The sequence below is a fragment of the Neodiprion fabricii genome, chromosome 5 (assembly GCF_021155785.1).
Source record: "Neodiprion fabricii isolate iyNeoFabr1 chromosome 5, iyNeoFabr1.1, whole genome shotgun sequence".
Taxonomy (NCBI): Eukaryota; Metazoa; Arthropoda; class Insecta; order Hymenoptera; family Diprionidae; genus Neodiprion; species Neodiprion fabricii.
Window position 1 is genome coordinate 20357018 of NC_060243.1, and position 23110 is coordinate 20380127.

The 23110-nt window shown below is 37.7% G+C and overlaps 1 protein-coding gene across 6 annotated transcripts; it reads left to right on the forward strand.

The window, feature by feature from the left end:
• The first annotated feature begins 1002 nt into the window (after positions 1-1002).
• On the forward strand, positions 1003-19820 carry LOC124182371 (ATP-binding cassette subfamily C member 4-like). Of its 6 annotated transcripts, none has more exons than XM_046569530.1 (18): positions 1011-1138; positions 1431-1590; positions 6625-6767; positions 6933-7043; positions 7921-8296; positions 8704-8835; positions 8901-9092; positions 9275-9583; positions 9671-10132; positions 10575-10880; positions 11394-11534; positions 12089-12626; positions 12695-12925; positions 13634-13870; positions 14969-15231; positions 15990-16435; positions 17912-18041; positions 19543-19820. In XM_046569530.1, exons 3-18 carry the CDS (start codon positions 6694-6696, stop codon positions 19750-19752), a joined length of 4158 nt encoding a protein of 1385 aa, XP_046425486.1. In that variant the 5' UTR covers positions 1011-1138; positions 1431-1590; positions 6625-6693; the 3' UTR covers positions 19753-19820. The 6 variants fall into 6 exon arrangements, with proteins under 6 accessions (XP_046425488.1, XP_046425486.1, XP_046425491.1 ...); XM_046569535.1 differs by having other exon boundaries at positions 12098-12626; XM_046569532.1 differs by lacking the exon at positions 1431-1590 and having other exon boundaries at positions 1003-1138.
• Positions 19821-23110: the final 3290 nt, after the last annotated feature.

Here is a 23110-nt window from a genome sequence, read left to right on the forward strand (position 1 = left end):
TATTTATAGTTATTTAATCCTTTTTTGTGTAACAATATTTTAGTCTTATGATTTATCACACGAATTCAATTATTTTTGTACGCGGGTACCCGGGTATCTGGTTGGACTATACGTGTAAGTTTTTCAATTTTGAATTTTTCTTAGTTAAAAATAAAAAGAATAAAAAAAATGTTTTCAATGCATAGTTTGGTAGAAAATCGGTCAAATCGTGGAGATCCGGGAGGTTTTTAGCGATTTTTCTGATGGGAAAAAACGATTCAACAAAATGTATGTCGATGGGTACCTGTGATAAAGATCAGCGAATGTCGTGCACACTCGAGTGTGATTGGTGTAGGGCCTCCAATTCGTCATAAATCGCTTCCCGTCTTGTCCGTTATGCCGAAACGTTTTGGTTTTTTATAAATAAAAGTTTATTTCGACATTGACCTTCACACCCAAAAATACCACTCTATCCTCTTGTCCATTAGTGGCTCTACAGAGAGAGTGCACTGTATATGAAATTTAAAGACTTAATTAGATCTACATAAATAGATCTGATATTATCGTATATTATTTACGGATAAGATTGGATTTATACAAAGAATGGATCTAATTAGATCAAATAAAGTCTATCAATTCTTTCCTGAAATTAATTTTGAAAATCTAACATCACGTGAATGACAGTGAATAGCATGGAAGATGACAATCTTTCACGGTGATAAAATTTTTTAGTAAAAACGGAAATAAAATGGGAGAAGAAAGAAGACAATTATGATTCAACTACGTTCGTCCTTCCGGCTAACAGAGAAATCCTTCATTCCCGGTTTGTGCAATTCAATCCACTTACGTACCGGATTGTCAACGCAGATGTAAAAACCAGTGTCGACACTGGGTAGGTATATTAAGATAACAGACGCGTAAATAGTGATATGAAATGAAAGAGAAAGCACCAGACCGCTAAGAAGGAGGTACGAATTTTGAGCCGAAGTTGACGTCACCAAGTTCGAAACTCAATAAATCAGTCATTCTAGCTCTGACCCCTGAAGGTGTAACATGCCAAGTGGTTGTCAATGCCAAGTGCGAGGTTGTGGAATATTGATCAAAGTGCTGCGAAGGGGCCAGTCAATCAGCTCATTGTGAATCGGGGATAGTGATCAACGTGAGTAAAATTGATAATTTTCGTGAGTACCAGATACTCTACATCAATTTTATCGTATCGCAGCATTTTTGAATCGTCTTGAGATAATTGTCGATTTCTAGCCGATCTCATTGTAAGCTCACAATCGGTGTAAATCACAGATACCGGTCAACAAGCATGAAAATAATTATTTTCGAGTGTATAATCAGATATTTTATATTGATTTTACTGTTTTCGAATAATTTTGAACTACCTTGCAACCACCGATTTTTGGCCGATCTTAATCCTTGTGACGATGTATATATTTTGATAGACGAAAGTAAGAACCGAAGTTCGGACGGATCAGCGGATCAGCGGATCAGCGGATCAGCAGATCGGCAAATTAGTAGGCCTACGACTTTAGAAGGAGAGAGTTGTGTATGGAGGTGTCAAGAAATCATAAAGTGTGTGAAATTGACTCAAAGCCTGATCAGGTAACAAATTCAATAAATAACGACGAACTGAAACAATAAAGAAAGTCACACCATTCTAAAATTATAAATACGACACATCAAACACTCTCCTTTCAAATTCTTCGAATAATTGTTCCGCTCGATTTTATCTATATACACTTTTACCGTCCGTTTTTATGTTATTGTTACTATTTTGTTTTATTCTTACTCGACTATTGTCTCTTATATCTTTTAACTTATGCACCTGTGCCGTCCATTCAATTTTTCAAACTATCAAACCAAGTCTGTTGGGTTGCGACGTGCGGGGACTATAAATTGGGTATTCTGTACTATTAAATTATAGTCGACTTTTTAAACCAAAATAACCCAAATAAATGCATAATTTTCTCTTTGATCGTCAACAACTATTTCTCGTAATTGTCTATTTATTTCCCTTTCTTTTATATTTGACGTATAATCAATAAACTAAAATTGATCACATCCTACCCTTAACAATTGCTTTGCAACAACCGGTTTCGGTACAATTGGACGGTGTTTTTATTTGTTATATTGCCAATAGTATCCTATCTTCGTCACTCGTTGATCGAGCATCTCTGTTTACTTCGATAGTTCCTAGGAGTTCCCACCTCGTTTACCAGCGTGAAATAATATCCTACCTCTCAGAACGTGATTGATGCCGATCCAGAGTGGACGGCAACTAACGAGTCGTAGTATATGGCATATAAATCTGTTGACAAAATGCAGTGGGTGGTGTGCATGTGAAACAAATGACGCGAGCTCAGCGAGTGGTTAACAACCGAGGCGTGTTCCGTTGGTGCATTACCGATTTACTATTCTTCGTAAATTGTGCCGATTCGTAAACGAGGATAATAGATAGAACTTTCAAACAATCGAATCTGCCGATTTCATAACCGATTTCCCGACTTGAAGGTGTGTATAATTAACAGAGTTACATTTTTCTTTCTTCAGATCGCGTTGTACTTGACGAATATCGCAATCGAACATTGTAAACCGATTTTAATAACGATTTCTTTGGTTCAAATTTCCGAAGGTCTCGACTTTTTTTTAAAACTCTCCAAAGATGTCTAATTTTGGGCAAAGAAGCCTACAACGCGTCTTTGCATGGTTTGGGATCGAGGTTACACCTCACATTATACGAATGGAATATCTCTGGGTACAGGATTGACCATAATGATCGATTACTATCCTGATGCAAAATAATTGGTGCCTCCAGTGATTATCAAATCTTGTCGCGAATGATATCGATGTGTAGTTGTATAACTGTGTCATACTAAAAAGTGATAGAGATGCATGAATGAAAATTCCTCGGTTTCAAAGGGGACGCTACGAAAATTTCTTTGCCAGGAAGATTTTTTCGGGTGCGATGAACCTCGAAATTTTTCGGGATAGAAAAAATATTTTGATGGATTTGTGTGTCTTTTTTTCTTTCAAATTCAACACTCGAGGTCTCCTTGTTTTGATTCATTTACAGAAATGTGTCATTTAAAATTTCTCAGTTTCGCAGTAGGATTTGAAATTAATGCAAATCATGAGAGATGAGGAAACGTGCAAAAAACTATGAATTTCGCATGAAAATATAGGAACAGATGTGCTAGAATGACCAAACTGAACATTTTAACTTTTTTCAATGAACGATATTACAATTAGAATAACGTTACCTATTTTGTCTATTTTGTCTTCAGTTTCTTGGTAGGGTTGAATTCAGGCGCCGAAATATTATCGCACCGGTGAATTTACATAGCACTTGCGTCAATAACAGCCATTCTGCTCATGTTTCGTCAGTATTCAAGTATACTTGCAATCTTGACTATTCTGATTAAATTTTTCTTGCCCCAAGTTTGGGAGAAAAGTATCGCATCAGATTGACCCTTCAGAGTTAATAGGCTTAATAAACATTATCACGCAATTTTATCAATAACCTAGTCAATGCTGCTTCGAATTGTGCACCTAGTAATTGATTCAATTTTTTCAATTTGAACGGTTTTATAACTTTTTGCCGTATTCAGTTTCTTCCGTGTTTATCGATTTTAAGGCATTACCGATGTACACAACGATCGATGAGATCAATGAAGACTAACGACTTTTTTAATACTCGTCTCGAAGGCTGTCTGTTGCAAATTATCGGTATTCTGTAAAAAACGAACCGGCTGATGTGTTTCAAGATGTACTTGGAATCGATAAAAATACTTTTTCGTATCGTTTTTACGCTACCGTTTTAATTCTTTGAAAATTGGAAATAAAAAGAAGATTAATTAATAAATAACATTGACCGGAAAATTTGAGTGAAAAAAAATTTATCTACGTATAATAATTGTAGAAGAGGTCGTTCCTAAACTACGCTACCACTTGGGGGTGGGGGATCCACCGAAGTAACGTTACCATTAAAAAATGCGATCTCTTTTCATTGCCCGTGTTTATTCGAATTTTAATTTAACCTAGTTTATGGATGGCCCCTAAAAAGTGACAGTGAGGTGAAAAAACCTCGTTTCATAAAATGTAATTAATATCAACTGCTTATAGTTATGTACTTAATCTTCCATTTCGTTACAGTTTCAGCAGTCAACACAGGTGGTAACAAAGAATCGTATACTCTATCTACGTTACAGCTGTGTATAAGTATACAATATTGACAAGTTTACACAGCCGGATTACATAGCGGTTCGTGTGAAATCCGTTTCGCGAAATAGCATGCAAAACATTCACGTTGATCACATATATATATACGAAGTATCTGCGTATATCATCAAGTGACATAAAAAAAGGAACGAGATAGAACGAGGCAAAACGTGTCAAACTCGTTTTTGTTACCGGTCACTCGACGTAACGCTGTTGAAACGCTCAAACAGGTACTCTAGTCGATTTCGACGCTGACGTATATATTTCCAAATAGGGATGTATACGTGTCTCGCGAAATGGTATTTTCGGTAACACGGAAACAAAGTTTGCAATATGAATCACAGTCGGCAAAGTGATTTATCGGACTTTGCAGAATTTCAGACACAACATTAAACCTTGTCAATATTTTGTGACAAACAATTACGCTGCAAATAACTTTGAAATGAGAGATATGAGAAGCTAAGTATCTTGCTGCATGTTGACTGAGGCTATTCCTGTTTTATCCGAAAACATATCTAGTATTGCATCGTCAGCCACTTCTAGCTTGGGGCGCAAATGTTTCGAGAGCATTGAAACGACCTTTTCAAAATCACTTCGGTTAGTTCTTCTCCTGCGGTACTTACAACATGTAGAAAACCAAGAAAATGTCCAAGGAGTTGATGTATATCATATTTCTCGTCAAATGTAACAGATCTTACGATAATTAACAGATGTTCCTTCCGACTTTTATCGGGTGAACTATTTACAATTATTGAACAATATTTAACAGTCAAGATCAAGTTTACGAAGTGCTTCCTTATTTTATTTGATATCAACAAAATTAGTTTATTTTATATACTTTTACTAGAGTAATGATCATTTATTTCATTTTTGACAACGCGACGAAAATGCTCTTTCATAGTTACATACAATTTAACGAGATGGGTAAAGTTTACACGTAGGGCAAGGCATTGTAGAAAAGTGATTACACGTTTCAAAATATCGCGTCGGTATTGCGCTTCTCTTTGCATTACACGATCGTGATAGGCAACGAATCTTTTCGTTCAATTTTAACCACGAATGAACTTCTTTCCACTTTGTAACGGTTTCATAATGTTTTTCAAATCTAGACGTCAGAAGAGCCTGGATTACCCAATCAGGAAATTCAGAGTCAAGTTTCGGTATTTATAGATCAAGGAAAATTAATGCAAATGTCTTAAGCCTAGGGTTGCCGTTTATGACAAAGAATGATTCATAATTAAAACGATCACATTAGTGAATTATATAATTTTACTTCCTAACTTTGATAAAATGCGGTTCAGTTCACTTGTAGAGAAATTCTCAAAAAGTAACACGAAATTAGTTTTCTCTACAACTCTTCAGGCAACCATAAGATCGAAACGTGCAACATAATTACAGATTTCAATTAATAGACTCGCGTATTGACCTTTTTGAGCAAAATGAACTTCATTGGCTCGAAATCAGGCGAATAATGCGATTTTTGTCCTTAGTTTGAATGTGAAGATTATGCTTTTTGTTACGTCTCGAAAAGATTCTTTCGACAACATTCCATGTTCTTCAAACAACAGCTTCACTTTTGAAATCTTGACTTTATGCCTCTTTCTTTTTTACCAATAATTTTTTTTCGCATCAATTATATTACAAGTTCTTTAAACGCGCACAGACGTATTTCAAGCATCTGCAGGTTGGTTTTCTCAAAGCGAGACGCAAGTTGTTTCATATATTTCGGGAAGCAATGATAACAATAGTGGTAATAAAGGAGTAGCACCAGCTAGAGGAAGAGGAGAAACGCTGTAATCCTAAGATGCAATTGTCACGGTCACATATGACATTTAATCTTAAAAATAATTGATTTCAAAAGAGAAGGGATAGAATAGAAGAATAAGGAATAAATGCATAATAGGGACGAGAAGCGTGAGAGTAAATCACGTGGCAATTACAAATCATTGCATGTAGCTTATTTGTATACAATGCATCTTATGCCTATATCGATGAAGGCCGAAGAAACCATGATGCAATGTCTATAAAACAGCCCACCGATCAACTCGCTAAACTTGAAATTCTTGTTTCCCGACTGTTTTGCTCATGGTCGTTAATATCTAATATATTCACATAATCCGCAGCAGGTATACACCATAATGACGTATCATAGGTGGGTCAATGAGCTGCGGTATGTGGAGAACCAAGTTCCGCGGTTCGACTAACAAAAAGTCGAAGAATACCGAAACTTTCAACAATTTGTTCCAACTGTGGGATAAAAATCTCGTCAATAATTGTCAGGGTACTTTCCGTATCAAATAGAATATAGCGCCATCGAATAGTATGTTTCACACGATAAGTTTTAAATAAAAGTACAGTTCAATAGACCCAAAAAAGCAGCCTCGAAAACAGACGGAACGATTGTTTCTTTGTTTCCAGATCATCATTACTTAACGTTGATGCAGCGGTATCCAACCTAGGAAATATTTCAAGAAAATTTTTCGAGACATGGACACTAGGGAAAAACAGAGCTGCAGAAATCCCGAGGAGAAGTCGAATCCTTTGAGCTATCTGTGCTTCGGGTGAGTAAGACACTTGTCATAAAAAAAAACAAAAAAAAAAATGTTCGTCATCGTTTCATTTTTGTGCAATCGTAATTTTTAGTACGGTGAAATTCATGTTTCAATAAAAAAAATAAATAAAAAGTTAATAAAATAAACGCCTCCTTCGTTTTTAAAATCACGCAGATGGACAGCGGACATTTTTTGGAAAGGGGCGACACGAGATCTTCAAATCTCGGACTTATACGATCCCTTGAAGTCCGATGAATCCGAACGTCTGGGCGATCGTCTCGAAAGGTGAGAAAAAACCATGAAATCCCGTAATTGAACTATTTAAACAACTTTTTCTTCAATCAACGGAAATGAATATAATCAAACAGAATAGCAACCGCCGGTCGAAGGATTTATGACACAGAATCTAAATCCGAATTGAAAATGAATCTAGCATTTTTACTTGAGGTGAAAATAAGGTTTTCAACCACGGTGAAAACCCGGTTCTGATGAAGCATGAAATTTAGCGAGAGCTTGAATCAACATTTTGGGTTTCGTTCAAAGTCTCTAGTGCATTTAGTTCTCGATTTACAATCTGTTAGAAAATGCCGGAAACAGTGATAACAAAAAATTCTGAAAAACCTATTGTACTTGTCCTGAAGTTGAAATCATAATTCCCGCGTGTCAAATTAATGAAACAAGGAATGCAAATAGACAGGGGTGAAAATCACCCTTCGCCATTGGTACACACCATATTTTTTGTAACACATGTACAGATTTTGCGTTTATATTTGTCAAAAGTCGGAGATCAAATCACATTGATCAATAAAAGGAAATGTGTACGTAATCAGGAAATTAATACAACATGTATATTTTTTCGATTTATTTGTAATATACTATTAATCAGCATAAAAGTTCGGCAACCTTTTCCAACCACTGTTGATTTTTACTGCCCACCAGTGGTAAAAGGGCTACTTTGGTCTCGGATTTTGAGTTAAAAAAAAATGCGAAAATCGTGCATGTGTCACAAAAAACACGTTGTTGTTGGCTCTTTGTTATTGAATCAATCTATGGAAGAACTAGACGATAATCCATCAATAACACCCGGTTTTATTTGAAACTTGCCCTTTCCGTTGACCTGTATATGATCACATTTATTTAAATCCATTTCTGCCCACAACAGGGAGTGGAATATGGAGTTAGCCAAGGCGAACAAGGTGCAGGTGGTTGGAAAAAACGGGAAAACAGTACCAAGCGGAAAGCCGTCGCTCGGCGCAGCGATAGCACGAATGTTCTGGGCGAGATACATGATCCAGGGTCTACTGATGCTGGTGCAATCAGCGGTGCTTCGAGTATATCTGCCGGTCCTTCAGGGCTGGGTGGTCAGCCATTTCAATCCCGGTGTCAATCCAGTGAGCCGAAATGACGCCATCCTTTACGCTGGTCTGCTTATCCTCACGAACCTCCTAGTCATATTCACGATACACCACACAGGACTTCGCAATAGACAGATTGGAATGTGTGTCAGAGTTGCTTGCTGCTCCATCATATACAGAAAGGTTTGTGCACAGGGTTTGGGAACTGCGTTGTGGTTCTGTTTCCTTCTGACATTTTATTTCACCCGACAAACTCAATCCAGTCATTGAATCTAAGGCTGACCCTCTTCATGTTCTCCGGAAAGGTCAGAAAATGAGAAATCCAGCCGAACGTTGGATGTAGGTAGTCAGTGTTTTTCAGACGTGATTTTTAGTTTTTCGTGATCTTGTTACATGTTGTCGTCAGTGCGATTAGATCACTTCTTGGAAGTGCACGGTCTTCCGGAAATCCGAAGGCATTCGTGATGGTCTCTTATGGTCATTTCGACCGGTTTTGTCAGAACCCTCTTGAGGATACACATTCTACGAACAACAAAGTTTTTTTTTTATCAATTTTTGGTAATTGTAGCGTTACTAATTCACTGTTTCAGGTTCTTAGGCTGAATCAGGCTGCCGTGAACAACACAGCGGCAGGTCAAGTTTCGAACCTAATAAGCAACGACGTGGCTCGTTTTGATATCGTGCCCCTGTACTTCCACCATCTCTGGATCATGCCGATTCAGGTAAGACTCGCTATTATTGCAAACTCTTCGTCGTTCTACATAAACCAGAATATTTTTGGCTTCAGGTCTCGATCATGGGGTATATCATGTGGCGATCTGTAGGAGTTGCCGCTGTGGTTGGAATCGCCTCGGTGACATTGCAGAATTTGCCCATTCAGATGTACCTCGGCCGACTCGGCGCCAATCTGAGAGCTAAAATCGCGTCTAAAACCGATGAGCGGGTTCAGAAGATGAAAGAATTGATCTCCGGAATACAGGTAAGATGAATGGTGGAATGTAATGACACGTTCAGTGTTAGTTGTTGCATAAGATTGTTTTTGTCATTAAGTCTCCATGGCCAGAGAATCTGAATGAAGTGTGGTACAATTAGATGGAGTTGTGAACTGGCGAGATCTGATCATGTCCAAATCACGATGCACTGATCTTCTCGGTTAAACAGATAGTGAAGATGTACTCTTGGGAAGAACCGTTCGAGATTGTAGTATCGACAATTCGAGCCTTGGAGATCAGGCTGATAAAGTACACGTCGTATCTGAGGGGTTTTTACTTGAGCATTATACTATTCTCGGAGAGACTGTCCCTCTATTTCACGCTGTTCACATTTGTTATGATGGGAAATTCGCTGACTGCTGAAATCACGTTCGTAATATCGAGTTTCTTCAGTGTGATGATGTTCACATGCGTAGTTTGCGTTCCTCAAGCAATCATAATGGCCGGAGAGACTGCAGTGACCCTTGAAAGGTTGACGGTCAGTATCGCAGAATTAATTTTCCATTACGAGAGTTCGATCCTCATCTATTTGACCATTTCCAAATTTGTCTCGACTGATTTGCAGGAATTTTTGCTGCTGGACGAGGTCCAGTGCCTTGAAGATGGAAAAAACAAGCTGTCAAAAGAAATTAGAAGTGAGCCCGATGTCATAGAAGTGATGAAGAGGAACTGGAGACTCGAGAACGGGGTTGGCATCGAAATGAAAAATGTCGCCGCGAATTGGATTTTGGGTAAACTGCCACCGACACTGTGCGAGGTTTCGCTGACGATAAGGAGCAAGTCCTTGTCAGTTTTGGTCGGCCCCGTCGGTTCGGGCAAATCATCCTTGCTGCATCTCATTTTGGGTGAATTACCAGTTGGAGCTGGAAATCTGTCGTTATACGCTGGCGAAAATAAACCAGAAAACCAAATCACCAGTCGTGACATTAGCATCTCGTACACCAGCCAGGATCCTTGGCTGTTCTCTGGTTCCATACGCGAGAACATTCTGTTCGGTCAGCCCTATGATAAAAATCGGTACCAAGAGGTGGGAAGCCATTACCGAGGAGACTTACCGACCGAGTAAGCAGACCGTATTTTACAGTTTCTTATTCTCCTGAGTATTTAAATCGTTTCAAACTTTTGAACTTTGCTTATACGGCCATCAAGAAAAGTTTGGGAAGTAGACGGAAGCGCTATAAATGTACTAGTGAAAGAATATCACCCGTTTTGAGGTTATGGCAGACTATTCTATCACAGTTACATCTCATATCTTTTGCAATTTTTGATCAAATTCTCTTAGAGAACATACACATTCGCCCATAAGCCTTATCATTCCCTAAACTTGTTGGTATTCGATCACTAAGGAGAAAGAAGAAGTGTAAAATATAATCTACTTAATTCGTCGGTAAAACAGAAATGTCCATAATCTAAGAATGAAGAAGTAACGATATTCTGGAGTTATCGAGCACTGCGTACAACCATTACAGGTAACCAAAGTCTGCGCCTTGCTCAAGGACTTCGCTCAGCTTCCTCAGGGTGACTTGAGTTACGTTGGTGAAGGGGGAGCATCTCTTTCTGGAGGCCAGAGGGCGCGCGTCAATTTGGCTAGAGCCATTTACAGGGATGCTGATCTCTACCTTCTCGACGATCCTCTGAGTGCCGTAGACGCTCACGTCGGTCGCCACTTGTTCGATGAATGTATCAATGGTTTCCTTAAGGGGAAAACCCGGATCCTTGTCACTCATCAGCTCCAATATCTTAAGCAGGCAGATGTCGTCATTGTTTTGAATCGCGTAAGCCCATCCGCTATAATGCCATAAGAACATGTCGGAATATGTACTTTTCAATACACGTCTTAAAAGTTTCGAGTAACTTTTCGCAGACCTTGACTGTTACGATTTTACCGACAGTTACTTTCATGCAATTTCAAAACGCTCAGTAATTTAATAGCGAGGTTGAAATAGTTCGCAGATATCTTCAGAGTTTCGATCGATATCGAGATTCAAAATTCTTAGGACGAAAGTTTTATATCTATCGATAAAACCGACAGGTGATTCAAATATTTTAAGCACTTGTTGGGGAAATTTGTATTGTAAGTTTTGATACGAATTCTGGTATTTTCATGCAATTGTTTGTGCAATATTTGGAAGTGTTCGAATAACGTGAGTGTAATGAAGTTGATGGTATTTTTTTTTTAATTTTTGGACATTTTATGCACAATATAGTAAGATATATTTTTTTACCATGGATTTATTCATAAAAGGTCACGTAAGAATCGAGATCGATACGAAGATGTTTTATTTCAGGGCAAAGTTGTACGGCAAGGAGCTTATGAAGAGGTCGCCACGTTAAATCTGGACTCCATAGTTTCACAATCTGTCGAGCCAGAAGTATCTACTATCGAAATTGAGTACGCTGTGGAAAGTCAGGAGAAGATCGACTTCACGGTATAAATCGTTATTTATTGTGCATGTTTCTTTCCTCGGAAAACTCTTTTTGGAACTGGAAACTAAGAAATTAAATAATCAAGCTCATGCTAATACGATTTCTGAAAAATTAGGTCAAGTTCTCGCGAGCTGTTAAGTCACTAATTCCGAATATGCAATTCAAATGAATCATTTCCGATCGGATTACCAAGCATCGGATTTTAAAATTCAACAACAATTTTTTTCATAATCAAATCCGGCTAAAGGTCGTAAAGACACTTGAGAGGTTTTTTTGGACTTTTGATATTTTTGATGTCTTTTGATGGACGTATTCAGTGGATCAACAGTGATCGACAAAAAGCAGCAAGAAATCAGATCTGCATGAAAAATGTATCGAATGTTTTTGCTAATTTCGGCTTTAAATCTGGGATCACTTGTCATGCGAAATCGACTTTTTCCTAATACCTAAAAAAAGGCGACCCAAAAACTCACAGGTCTATATGTAAGAAAGCAAGTCAACAACTCCCCCGAAAAATCGCTCTTTTCATTGTAACAGTCATAAAAATGGCGCTTAGAAATTGCAGACTGAAAAATTGAACGGTAAGGCGGAAAATAAGTCCGAGGCGACCGAGGCAAGTAAGGAGAGTGGAGATTTAACAGAGGAGAAAATGGCGACGGGAGAAATATCGACCAAAGTGTACTGGGAGTACTTCAGGTCTGGTGGTAACATCTGCTCACTGATATTCTTCTTGGTGATATTCGTAACCGGTCAAATAGCGGCGAGTGGCACCGACTACTGGATAACCCACTGGACAAACCAGGAGACCAGGAGGATCTCTTTGAGCCTGAACAAATCGTCGACTGTTTCGAATCAAACGGTCGACCAAACAGAGAACACCGGGCACCTGAAATGGTTCGACGAATACGGCGTAATTCGTCCCATCGTAGCGGTTTACGTTTACACATTCTGCATAGCCGGCTGCGTATTCTTCGCAATCTTCAGAAGCGTGCTATTCATGAAGCTCTGCATGAACGCGAGTCAGAATATCCACAACACCATGTTCTCTAATCTTCTGCAAGCCACAATGAGGTTCTTCAACACCAATCCAACTGGTGAGTCGATGCGATGATAACGATGGCACAGATTTTTAAATAATTTCTCCTTTTATTCTCCATCGTAGGCAGGATTTTGAATCGCTTCTCGAAGGACATTGGAACCATGGATGAGTTGCTTCCAAGAACGATGCTCGAAGCGTTCCAAATATTCATGTACATGGTAGGCATCCTGGTCATGATCGCGATTGTTAATACTTGGTTGATCCTGCCGATTATTCTGATGAGTGGTATCTTCTACGTCATTAGGAGCTATTATCTGAAAACTGCGCAGAACATTAAGCGACTGGAATGCGTCAGTAAGTCAAAATCCACACGTCCACGATTCTGTCTTTCGATTTATCATGTTTCAGGTCCGACAACTTGTTCGAAAATTGTACACAGAGTTATCAAATTTTATGCCACGAGAAACGTAATTTTTCACGTTATTCTCGACATCTTATTGACTCGCTACAGTTTCGTCGACAACGTTCAAAAATGTATGATAATTCTCAAGCAATATTTGAACTTTTTCGAGTACGCAATTGTTCGAATAATTGAACTCTGTGAAAAATTGTACCAACTACAAGTCAGTTTAGCTTGCCTTTTGTCGGGGCTCGATATCGCATCTCGGGCTGTAATTGCTCGCAATATGATCAATTCCGATGGATTTTGAATCTGTAAAAAGGCACGTCAAAATGCCACAAAAATTATCTGGAATGTATTTCAAATTTTTTGAAAGATTTGTAACCAAATTGTGGTTAGTTAAAGATAAGCTACGGAACAAATGATGCTCAAAAACTACGTTTCTCAACGCATAAAAATCGGTAACTTGGACTGAGAATTTTCTAGAACAATAAGCGAGAGCTGCTTGGATACACAAAGCTCTAAACTTTTCAACGCCTTTTAGATCCATGCTCCAACATCTGCTCTCGCATTTTTTTTTTTTTTTTTTTTCTGCTGAGCTGTTGGGCTTGGGACGTAGGTGATCTTATTTATTGGGATAATACATAATGAGTGTTCTTTAGCGAAGAGTCCGGTGTTTTCACACGTCAGCTCAACCCTCGATGGATTAACGACGATAAGAAGCCGAGGACCGCGAGTGGAAGAATTGCTCCAGAAAGAGTTTGATCGATACCAAGATGCGCACACCGGCGCATGGTACTTGACGATAACGACAGCAACCGCGCTCGGATTTGTTATGGACATAATTTCGTGCGTTTTCATAGCCTGCGTTTGCTTCACGCTGATCCTGACGAATGCTGGTGGGTATTTTTTACTTTTCATCGCCTATGGTGATACAGGAATTGTATTGGTGTCGGTCAAAAACGATTTTTTTAAATATGGATAAATTTTTATGTTTTCTGACCTCCAGTACGCAAAAAACCGATTCTTAGGCAAATATCGGTCGACTTTCTGTTCCGACAAACTTCCGCGATGATTTCGGAAATGGGTGGATGAAAAATTCACCGGATTTTACATCGAAATGACGAGCATGAAAAATTGTCGTGACTCATTTTTTACTGCTTCTATCCGAAAACTTCGAAATTCGAACAAATTTGAAGCAGTCGGACACAGCTTATTTGATGTTTATCAAAAGTTTTATAACAATTGTTACCCAGCAAACACAGAATTGCCGATATTGTAATGGGCCAGCATCGGTGACGAACACAGTTTTATCTACAATTCGATCGTTTTATATCGGCCTCTCCAAAGGACGGATAACGTTATATCAAATTTTAAATATAATGTCCACATCTGGATTGCCATCACTTTGACTTTATAATACATGGGATTGCTAAGATTTTGATGGCTTAGTACGGGCAACGCCGACTGGCTTACGATCGTCATATGTCATAGTTTGTACGACGGAAGTAATTTTCATGTATCCATGATATGTAGGTGATCAGTAATCTTTGATCCAAATATAATGCGTTAATGAAGCAATAGCAAAAAAATGTTGACAAAATTCTTCATTAAAGAGGCCAAAAATGTTATGTTTTCAAACTGAAAATCCTGTAGAAAGACCTATGTTTCCGAGGAATAATAAAATCATCCTCGCCCCCTTTCTTGGGGCTTTGAAAAATCAACTGTATACTCGGATATTGATAACCTGCCGCCCTTGACAATGACACAATCATAAATCAAAATTATTGTGATTCGTAATTCCTGGTGAGGTAATTTCTAGTACCCTATTACAATACGAAACACGGTAAAATAGATTGATATAATAAAATTTTTTATTTATTTTTGTTTAAATTAAAAAACTGTTTCACGAAAAAGAGAGAGTATCAGCGACACAAGATTCTGATCATACTTTACGGTACTTTTTTGCGACTTTAGAGCGATGAATTGGGTTTCAGGTGACACTCTTCCCGGCTCCGTGGGACTAGCTATTTCTCAGTCCCTTATGCTAACTGGAATCCTTCAGTATGGCGTTAGGCAAGGCGCCGAAGTCATCTCCCTCATGACTTCGGTCGAGAGGGTTCTTCAGTACACAAATCTGCCAAAGGAGGGACCCTTCAAAACCGACAACCCACCGTCGCCATCTTGGCCTTCTAAAGGTGCTTTGGCCTTCAATAAAGTGTCCATGCGATACGCCGCCGAGAAGCCGCTGGTCTTGAAGGTGAATAAAAAAATTTATCATAACCTTGTCAAGTGCCTATAGTGCACCTGCTGTCAACCGTTGAATAAGAATTTCCCCAAATTCACCATTTTACGCTGTCAGGGGTTCGCAATTTGAATATTTACGCATTCAAGAGATTTCAAAAACTCTCGTAAGATGGGAAAACAATTTTCGACCGACTTGGTGCACGATGTTCGAAAATTTGATAATGTTTCGTGATGAATTTTTGCTATTTTATAAACGTTTCAAACACCCCGACAGCATCTTTTTCGACAGATGAGTCGGAGAGATTGAACCGGGGGACTATAATTCATTTGCGATCACTTGCGATTTCAAGTAATTTCATAACTTTTCAACCACGATTTTAGATGAGTTCACGAAATTTGACTAATTGCGATTTTACAAAACCTGATACGATTGAAAATATCTCTTGTAATAATAATTTCATATAATGTCCTAGTGCAATTTCAAATATTATTCAAAACCTTAAGCTTTTCCAGTGTGATGACCGTTATCTTCTACATACCGATTTCAAGTGCTTTTCACTTGTTTTGAATTGATTGCAGTATTGTAAAGTGCGGTAAAAGATTCTAGAAGTTCAAAGCCTTTTGGCTCGAATGATTTTGCGAAAATTTGGTAACGGTTTCGTAACGATTTCACAACGAAGACTCTACATTTTGGAAAGACTTTTATGCGGATCGGTGGAATCCAAAATCTGCCAGATTTCTGACCTCCGTTATTTCGTAATCCTATTGCAGGACCTGAACGTGGCGATAGAACCGGGTCAAAAAATCGGCATAGTCGGAAGAACCGGCGCCGGTAAATCGTCACTGATTTCCGCGCTGTTTCGGCTGTCAGGAGACGGTCTTGAGGGTGAAATAAATTTGGATGGGATCGACACGAAGTCGATTGGACTGCACGAGCTGCGCCCCCGGATCTCGATCATCCCTCAGGAGCCGATTTTATTCTCGGCGAGCATGCGGTACAACTTGGATCCCTTCGACCAATTTTCGGACGCTGAACTTTGGGACAGCCTACGGGAAGTTGAGCTTCATGACGATGTGACGTCTCTGGATTTCAAGGTCGCCGGAGGTGGCGCGAATTTCAGCGTCGGACAGCGCCAGCTGATCTGTTTAGCCAGAGCCATCTTGAGGAAGAACAGGATACTCGTTCTCGACGAAGCGACCGCCAACATTGATCCAAGGTCAGTGCAAACCGTGAGATTGTCAATTTTATCACAAGATGATCACGTGGTGAGTGCTCGTCAAACGATTGCTCTAAAATGCAACGGAAAGAAAAATAATATAAGCTGAAGTTAAAAATACGAACTTCGGTACCGATTTTTCATTTTAAGCTTCTATGAACGGTGCAGCTGGCTAATTTTTTTTCTCAAAAGTCAGCGAAAGATTTCTTCATGCCGTTATGTAGTTAATTCAATATTGCCTTTTTTTTTTATCGTAATTCAAGTTAATGTGGAACGTTGTGAAATTAAATATTCAATGGTATTTTTTAGCGACTATTTGGAACATGGTCTTTTCAAGGAAATCACATATCGTTGAGAGTGAAATCGAACAAAACAACTAGATTTTTAACTTCTTAACCATTTTGAAGAAATTTTAACTGCAGCATCGATATTTCGGAATTTCCTTGTAATACCAGTCTGCTCGATTTTTACATTTTTTCACAGATCATCGCAGCTAAAAAGTATTGATTTTCACTCATTCGACCTCCTTAATTTATAACTGATTGGATCTCGGGTCTAATTGGTCCAGTAGGTTGTGAATCATTCGAATGATAAAAAATTCACACGATTAAATCTTAGAATTTGGCCAATAGACCTTGATGATTTCGGTCCCAATCAATATGTTTCGTCTCAACTTATTCCTGATTCATTAGATTTATGATTCAATCGATCTAGCAACTTTCGACTTATTCAGATACCAAAATTAATTCTTCCGTTTCTATTGAATCATGTTTTCTGAGCTCACAACTCATCCGACTGCCTAGAATGTTGTTTATAAGTTCGGACATTGGCGCATCAAGGTCGGCCAGATATTTCACTTTTTTTTTATCATCTCATTATAGTATCATTGAATATTCAGTCTTCCAAGATTTCCTAGACTGATATTTTTTACATCTGCGTAGAATAAATTTTTTAACGGAGGTCGAATTCAAGCGTCGTTTTTGCCTTACCAATCATTGCCATTATTTAATACAATGTTGTTTTAAGATACGATTTGCTAACTTCAGAATTTCTCTGCTTGTTTCGCTCTAAAATAAACGTAAACTGTTTTTCGAATCAAACCCAAACGAATCGATTTGAACACTATTAATAATTAATATAGCCCGCTTTTGTCTTGCTTTATCCTTAGTCACATATCGTAATTTCGTACACAGTAAATTCTTTTGCTAACTCATCATTAGTTTCCATAATTTCACGGCATCGAGTCAGAAACTTGACATTATCCAATCGATATACGTAGTTTGCTTTTATCGAGTTTGTCGCATGTCGTCACATTTCTGACCTCAGAAACTGTTCGTTCAGCTTGCGAATAATTCTATCGCGGTTCTCAGATACCGAAAAACGATCCTTGCTCACGGAAAAAATGGTGTCACCTGCGTGAAAAATCGAAATCCTGTTTTGCATCCAGGTCTCAACCTCTTGAATTTCGAATTTTAGCACCGACGCTCTCATCCAAAACACCATCAGACGGAAATTCGCTGATTGCACCGTCCTGACGATAGCTCATCGGTTGAACACGATCATGGACAGTGATAAGGTCCTTGTAATGGACGGAGGTCGGATTGCGGTACGTATAAAAAAGGGATTCTCGTCTTAAACTTGTCCCTCAAATATTTTACTAACTGTCCCACATTTCCCTATGTCTACCGAAACAAAAATAAGCACATCATTTTGTGAATGTGATAACGGTCAAGAGCAATACAACACGACTATAGTATGTATGCGTTTATCAATGTTTCCCTTGGGATTACATGGATTTTCATAATTTCCTTACCGTTACTCTACAATACTCTTAACATAACCTTACTCTACCTTATTATTATATTCCTTTATATTCCTTAACAGCCCTACTTTCTTTCCTTTCGTTCGCTTGCCCATTTATTTCCACTCATTTCGCTTCCCTTCACTCTCTCTTACTCTCTCACTCTCTCCGCGCTTTCGCGTTATTTTACATTAACATCCTATTCTTACATTTATTTTTTACAATTTCGTTACATTCTGTCTTTTCTCACATTATCCTTTCTATAGACTTCTGTTTCACACTCATTCATCCGTTCACCACTCTTTTCCTCTAATTCACTCCATTTCTCTCATCCACAGCCTTTGGATATGCCGTCAAAAATATGACATGTATTGCATTAAATAGTTCATAGAAAAACGTAATTTTTTTACTTTATTTTAGTTTTTATTTTATTTTTTTTGCCAGACTTCAATCTTCCACGATGTACGGGCTTAAATGAAAAACCGTTTCCGCAAGGATTTCCTCCGCCTCTTTTACGAATCTCTCATTTTCTTCCTGCTTCTTTTTTCTCGCACAGTTTGTTACATGTACCCACTTCCATTTTTCTTTTTTCCACTCTCTCAGCGCCTTCCTTGCTTCCTTCGTTTTGTTTTTGACTTCCCCATCCCACCATCCTTTTCTCTGTCTCTCCCCTCCCCTCCTCCCCCCCCCCCTTCTTCGATTCTCGTTCCTTTTTCCACCGCTCTCCTGAATTCCTTCGTTCTCTCTTCTATTTCTTCATTTATTCCTTCGCCTAACATTGCTCCCGGTTATCTTATCTCTCTTTTAAACCTTTCTCTTCCTTTCCTTGTCCAGTGCTCTTTTGTTGCTCCACTTGCAATCTTCTCCGTTCTATTCGACCTTTCCCCTTTCAGCTCTGCGATTACCGGATGATGATCCGAGTATGTCCTGTCTCCAGCCTCCTAAATTTTATTCCGAACCGTTTGAAACCAAAATCCGTTACAATTTCGGTAAAAATTTATTCCGTACTTATTTCAATTGCAGGCAAAAAGGTATCGCACCAGTTCTTGAGAAACAATATTTAGTTGCACAAAATAAACAACGTTTGTCCTTTTTGTTTGCTGAGAGATTGTGAGAAAAAAAAAAAAACACACGCGTACACCTGAAAATTGTTTTCTGTTTGGCAAATTTTTTTCAAAATCAAAACTCCCCTCAAGTTCAAATTAATAATTATTGTGGACGGTATACAATAATTTTTTGCTTTGATCTTCTCAACCTTTGATTTTATTATTTGTTTGTGACATTTTTATTTCCTTTTCGCGTACAGGAATATGGCCATCCTTACTTGCTGTTGGAAAATCGTTACGGTAGTTTTTCACAAATGTTACGGCAGACAGGAAAATCGATGGCGGAACAACTTTCCGAGATAGCCGAAAGAGCATATCGATCCGCTATTTCCAATGAAGATGGATCTGATGAGAAACTGAACGAGGAAAGAAGAATTGCAGCTTCTGTAAAAGAAGTTACGTACTTATAACGAAATAGATAAAATTGATAGTTATATGTTTGTAAACGTGAATAAAAAAATAAATGAATATCAATTATTTAGCGCAACGTTCTCTCGTACTTTGCAATAAAAAAACGCGTTCCTATTTGAGTTGACCATATTTCGCGTAATTTTTTTTTTTTTTGGGTCAAACATTTTATTAAATTTCTTACGGATATTTACGAGTTGTACATTAAGCACTTATCAAATTGTTAATATATTTATTCCTGACTCAACCATAAAGTCAAGTGGGACGAAAATGACATACTTTTTCGTAAACCGCATTTCCGGGAAATATAAATCCAATTGAAAAGGCCCAATTTTCAAATAATTGTTGCGGCCAGAGTTGAGTCGGAAATAAAGTCCTGCCTGTATATGTAATACAGGGATAAAAGTCGACTATTCCCTTGGGTGATTGCTGATATTTGACTTTATTCCCTTGTTACATAATGTAGTATTGCAAGCAATTTAGATCTCTTTAGAAAAATAGAAGCATAAAGTACCAAAATGTTGAACGAAAGCAATGATGCTTTGATTCAAAATAATAAAAAATACTTTTCATTCGTTCAATTTTACTTTCCGCGATGGCGGATTTTATACAGAAAACTATTTACTACAAATCGACTGTGTTCAAAGTCGGAACGTTTCTGTGTTTCCAATACTTGTTATTTCTTTCAGTTTTCAATTTCATGCATTCTTTTCCGTTGTACAGACCGCTCTGTCTCGCTCTCTCTCCTTCTAACAAGGTGACATCACTGGATGGGGATCACGGATTTCGAAGCGCTTTTTGGGTAGAAAAGTGCCTCATAATAAAAAACGACAGGCCAAGCGGCAGCTCTCAACTCGAAGTCGTTTTCGAGAAAAAACTGGTTTCAAAATCATAGCTCTATTCATATACCTGCTCCCGGGTACGATCCCGACCAAGATTAATTTTTTTTTCTTTTCTGATTCATGTTTTCCTTTTTTGCTATCCGACAGCGCGTGTTCATCTATCAACAATTTTGTCAATTTACCTATAAAATGAGTGGATTGTAAGGCTATTATTTTTCGTAATTGAACACGGATTTATTACACAATATTACAAAGGTTTAAAACGTATTTTGGATAGCAATTTTATTGTCAAAGCATGGAAGACACGATGACTTCAATCACTAAATCACATCTTCGTGTTATTTTCAACATACTGAAACAATTTTTTTCAGTAACTTTGGCATTGTTGAATATATAATTCTATAACACAATTGGCCCGATATTTTATTACAATAGAGAAAGATCGATAATCGATATTAAATCGACGAAAATTTGATAAAAAATCTTGCCGGCTCGGCCGTTTAATTAGCGAAAAAAGCAGCTTTTTGCACTTTCCGATTACTGTATTAAGTATTTATAAATTCCAGCTAATGTGCATGAGGGTAATTTTGGTTTTTTGAAGACGTGAGTATAGATACAACTGAATACATATTGAAATCGATAAAAGAAACATTATTCAATCAATGAAAGAAAAAAAAATTTATTGTACCCGCAGCCTTGGAAGCCGCGTAAAAATATTCCATACAAAATGCAAAAAAATAAATAAATAAATAAAATATATACGTGTGTGAATACATACAATTTCTTTTCAAATCCAATAAAAGTAATGAAATTAATGTGAAATCCAGTGATACTTAAAAACTTGATTTTAATACGACAGTGCCATTTAATTAGCATTATTGATTTTTAGACACTATTTAAATATAATTTAGTCCATTAGAGACGCTTCAATCTTTTAGCACTTTTCGTGTTATTTTTTTTTTCTTCTCTGCTTGGTCGTCGTATTAAGTTTTTTACCAAACTGAGTCGACTCAACGTTGTCCAATGTTGCCCAGTATTGCCCAACATTACCGAATACAATTTCATGGTAATCGATTTTTAAGCTATCGATAACACAGGAAAATCGTAATTACTTGGCAATGAAATCTTTAATTGAGGAAAGAATCCAGATTTCGTTGTTACTTTTGTAAATTCCGGATAAGAAAATTCCACTCTTGGTGAATTTTATTATTATTAAATACTAAATTTTCTTGGGAACTTGGACAGAATTGATCAGATTCAACTTATACATTTTTTTTATATAATTATATAAAAAATATATATATATATATTTTATATTATATAAAAAAAATGTATATATCTGTCTAGTCTTATTTAAACATATTTTTGAATTGATGTTATGGACCAGAGGATTTTAACGATGATTTAACCTCAAAACTTGCCTGATGAAGTTGGAAAATAAATGAAACCAACGAAACGTTGCAAATTTTGATAAGTTGAATCTGATCAATTCTGTCCAAGTTCCCAAGAAAATTTAGTATTTATTACATTTAACATGGATGAGAACCAAGATTTGGATTTTATTATTATTTTTCATTCTCATCGGTTGGTTAGAAGTTTCGTATTTTGAGAATTCCGGTTCATTACAACGAAAAAAGTAAAGATAAATCATGCTGGTACAATTTTTTACACAGTTTCGTACTGTAAGTTTCGCCTTGCGCATCATTTCCGCTCATCTTGCACTCTCCGTTTTTCCTTCCTCATCCTCATTACCGTATCATCATCCTCCTTGTCTGGGTTCTAATTGATAGGTAGATTATTTTATCAAAGCCTGGTATTGTGGGATATACGACTATCGTTCATTTTATTACCATACAACATCGGCCGATGCATGTATAATTCAATTTGCACCACACCGCGCAACGCGGATTAGATTACATAACAATTCAAGTGCCTCGTTAACTATTTTGCCTATCAAGCGATGCATCTGCTTACAATTGACCAGGCACATAGGGCATTCCATGGAAAATCGATGCAGTCGGCTGTTTCCGAGGTCCCTCCCCCCTCGCCCTTCCGATCATTTTCAAGTGGGCACAATTTTCAAAGTCAGATATCCACTTGCTTCGGTTTTTTATAAATTTTCATCTTTCCATTTTTTTTTTATCACTCGTAATGAAATTGTTATACATGTATATGACGATTAATGTATATGCATGTTTTTTTTTTTTTTTGTTTGCCATTTTACTCTCAAGTTTCAAAAACAGTCCCGCAAGTTTTCGAACATCATTTCTACGGACATAAAGTATTACGGTATATTGCGCATCGCAATTATAAGCATAGAATTGCGTGTAACTTTATCGGTGAGCATGTTATACTTAGACACGGCTGATTAGGCATACCTTTTGATCGGTCGGAACGAATCGAGGATACAGTCTGAGTAAATAGAAATAATGAGGGTAAGAAAAAGGTGAAAAAAACTTTAAAACCCAAGCTATTAGTTGTTATCATTTTCGAACAAGTCACAAGTTCGTACGATAAT

Excerpts from the sequence above, each read along its gene's own strand:
- LOC124182371 (XM_046569532.1), top strand. The coding sequence starts at position 6,694 with ATGGACACTAGGGAAAAACAGAGCTGCAGAAATCCCGAGGAGAAGTCG. Across the intron at positions 9,584-9,670 it reads TGACCCTTGAAAGGTTGACG|GAATTTTTGCTGCTGGACGA; the intron begins GTCAGTATCGCA and ends ACTGATTTGCAG. Across the intron at positions 11,535-12,088 it reads AGGAGAAGATCGACTTCACG|AAATTGCAGACTGAAAAATT; the intron begins GTATAAATCGTT and ends AATGGCGCTTAG.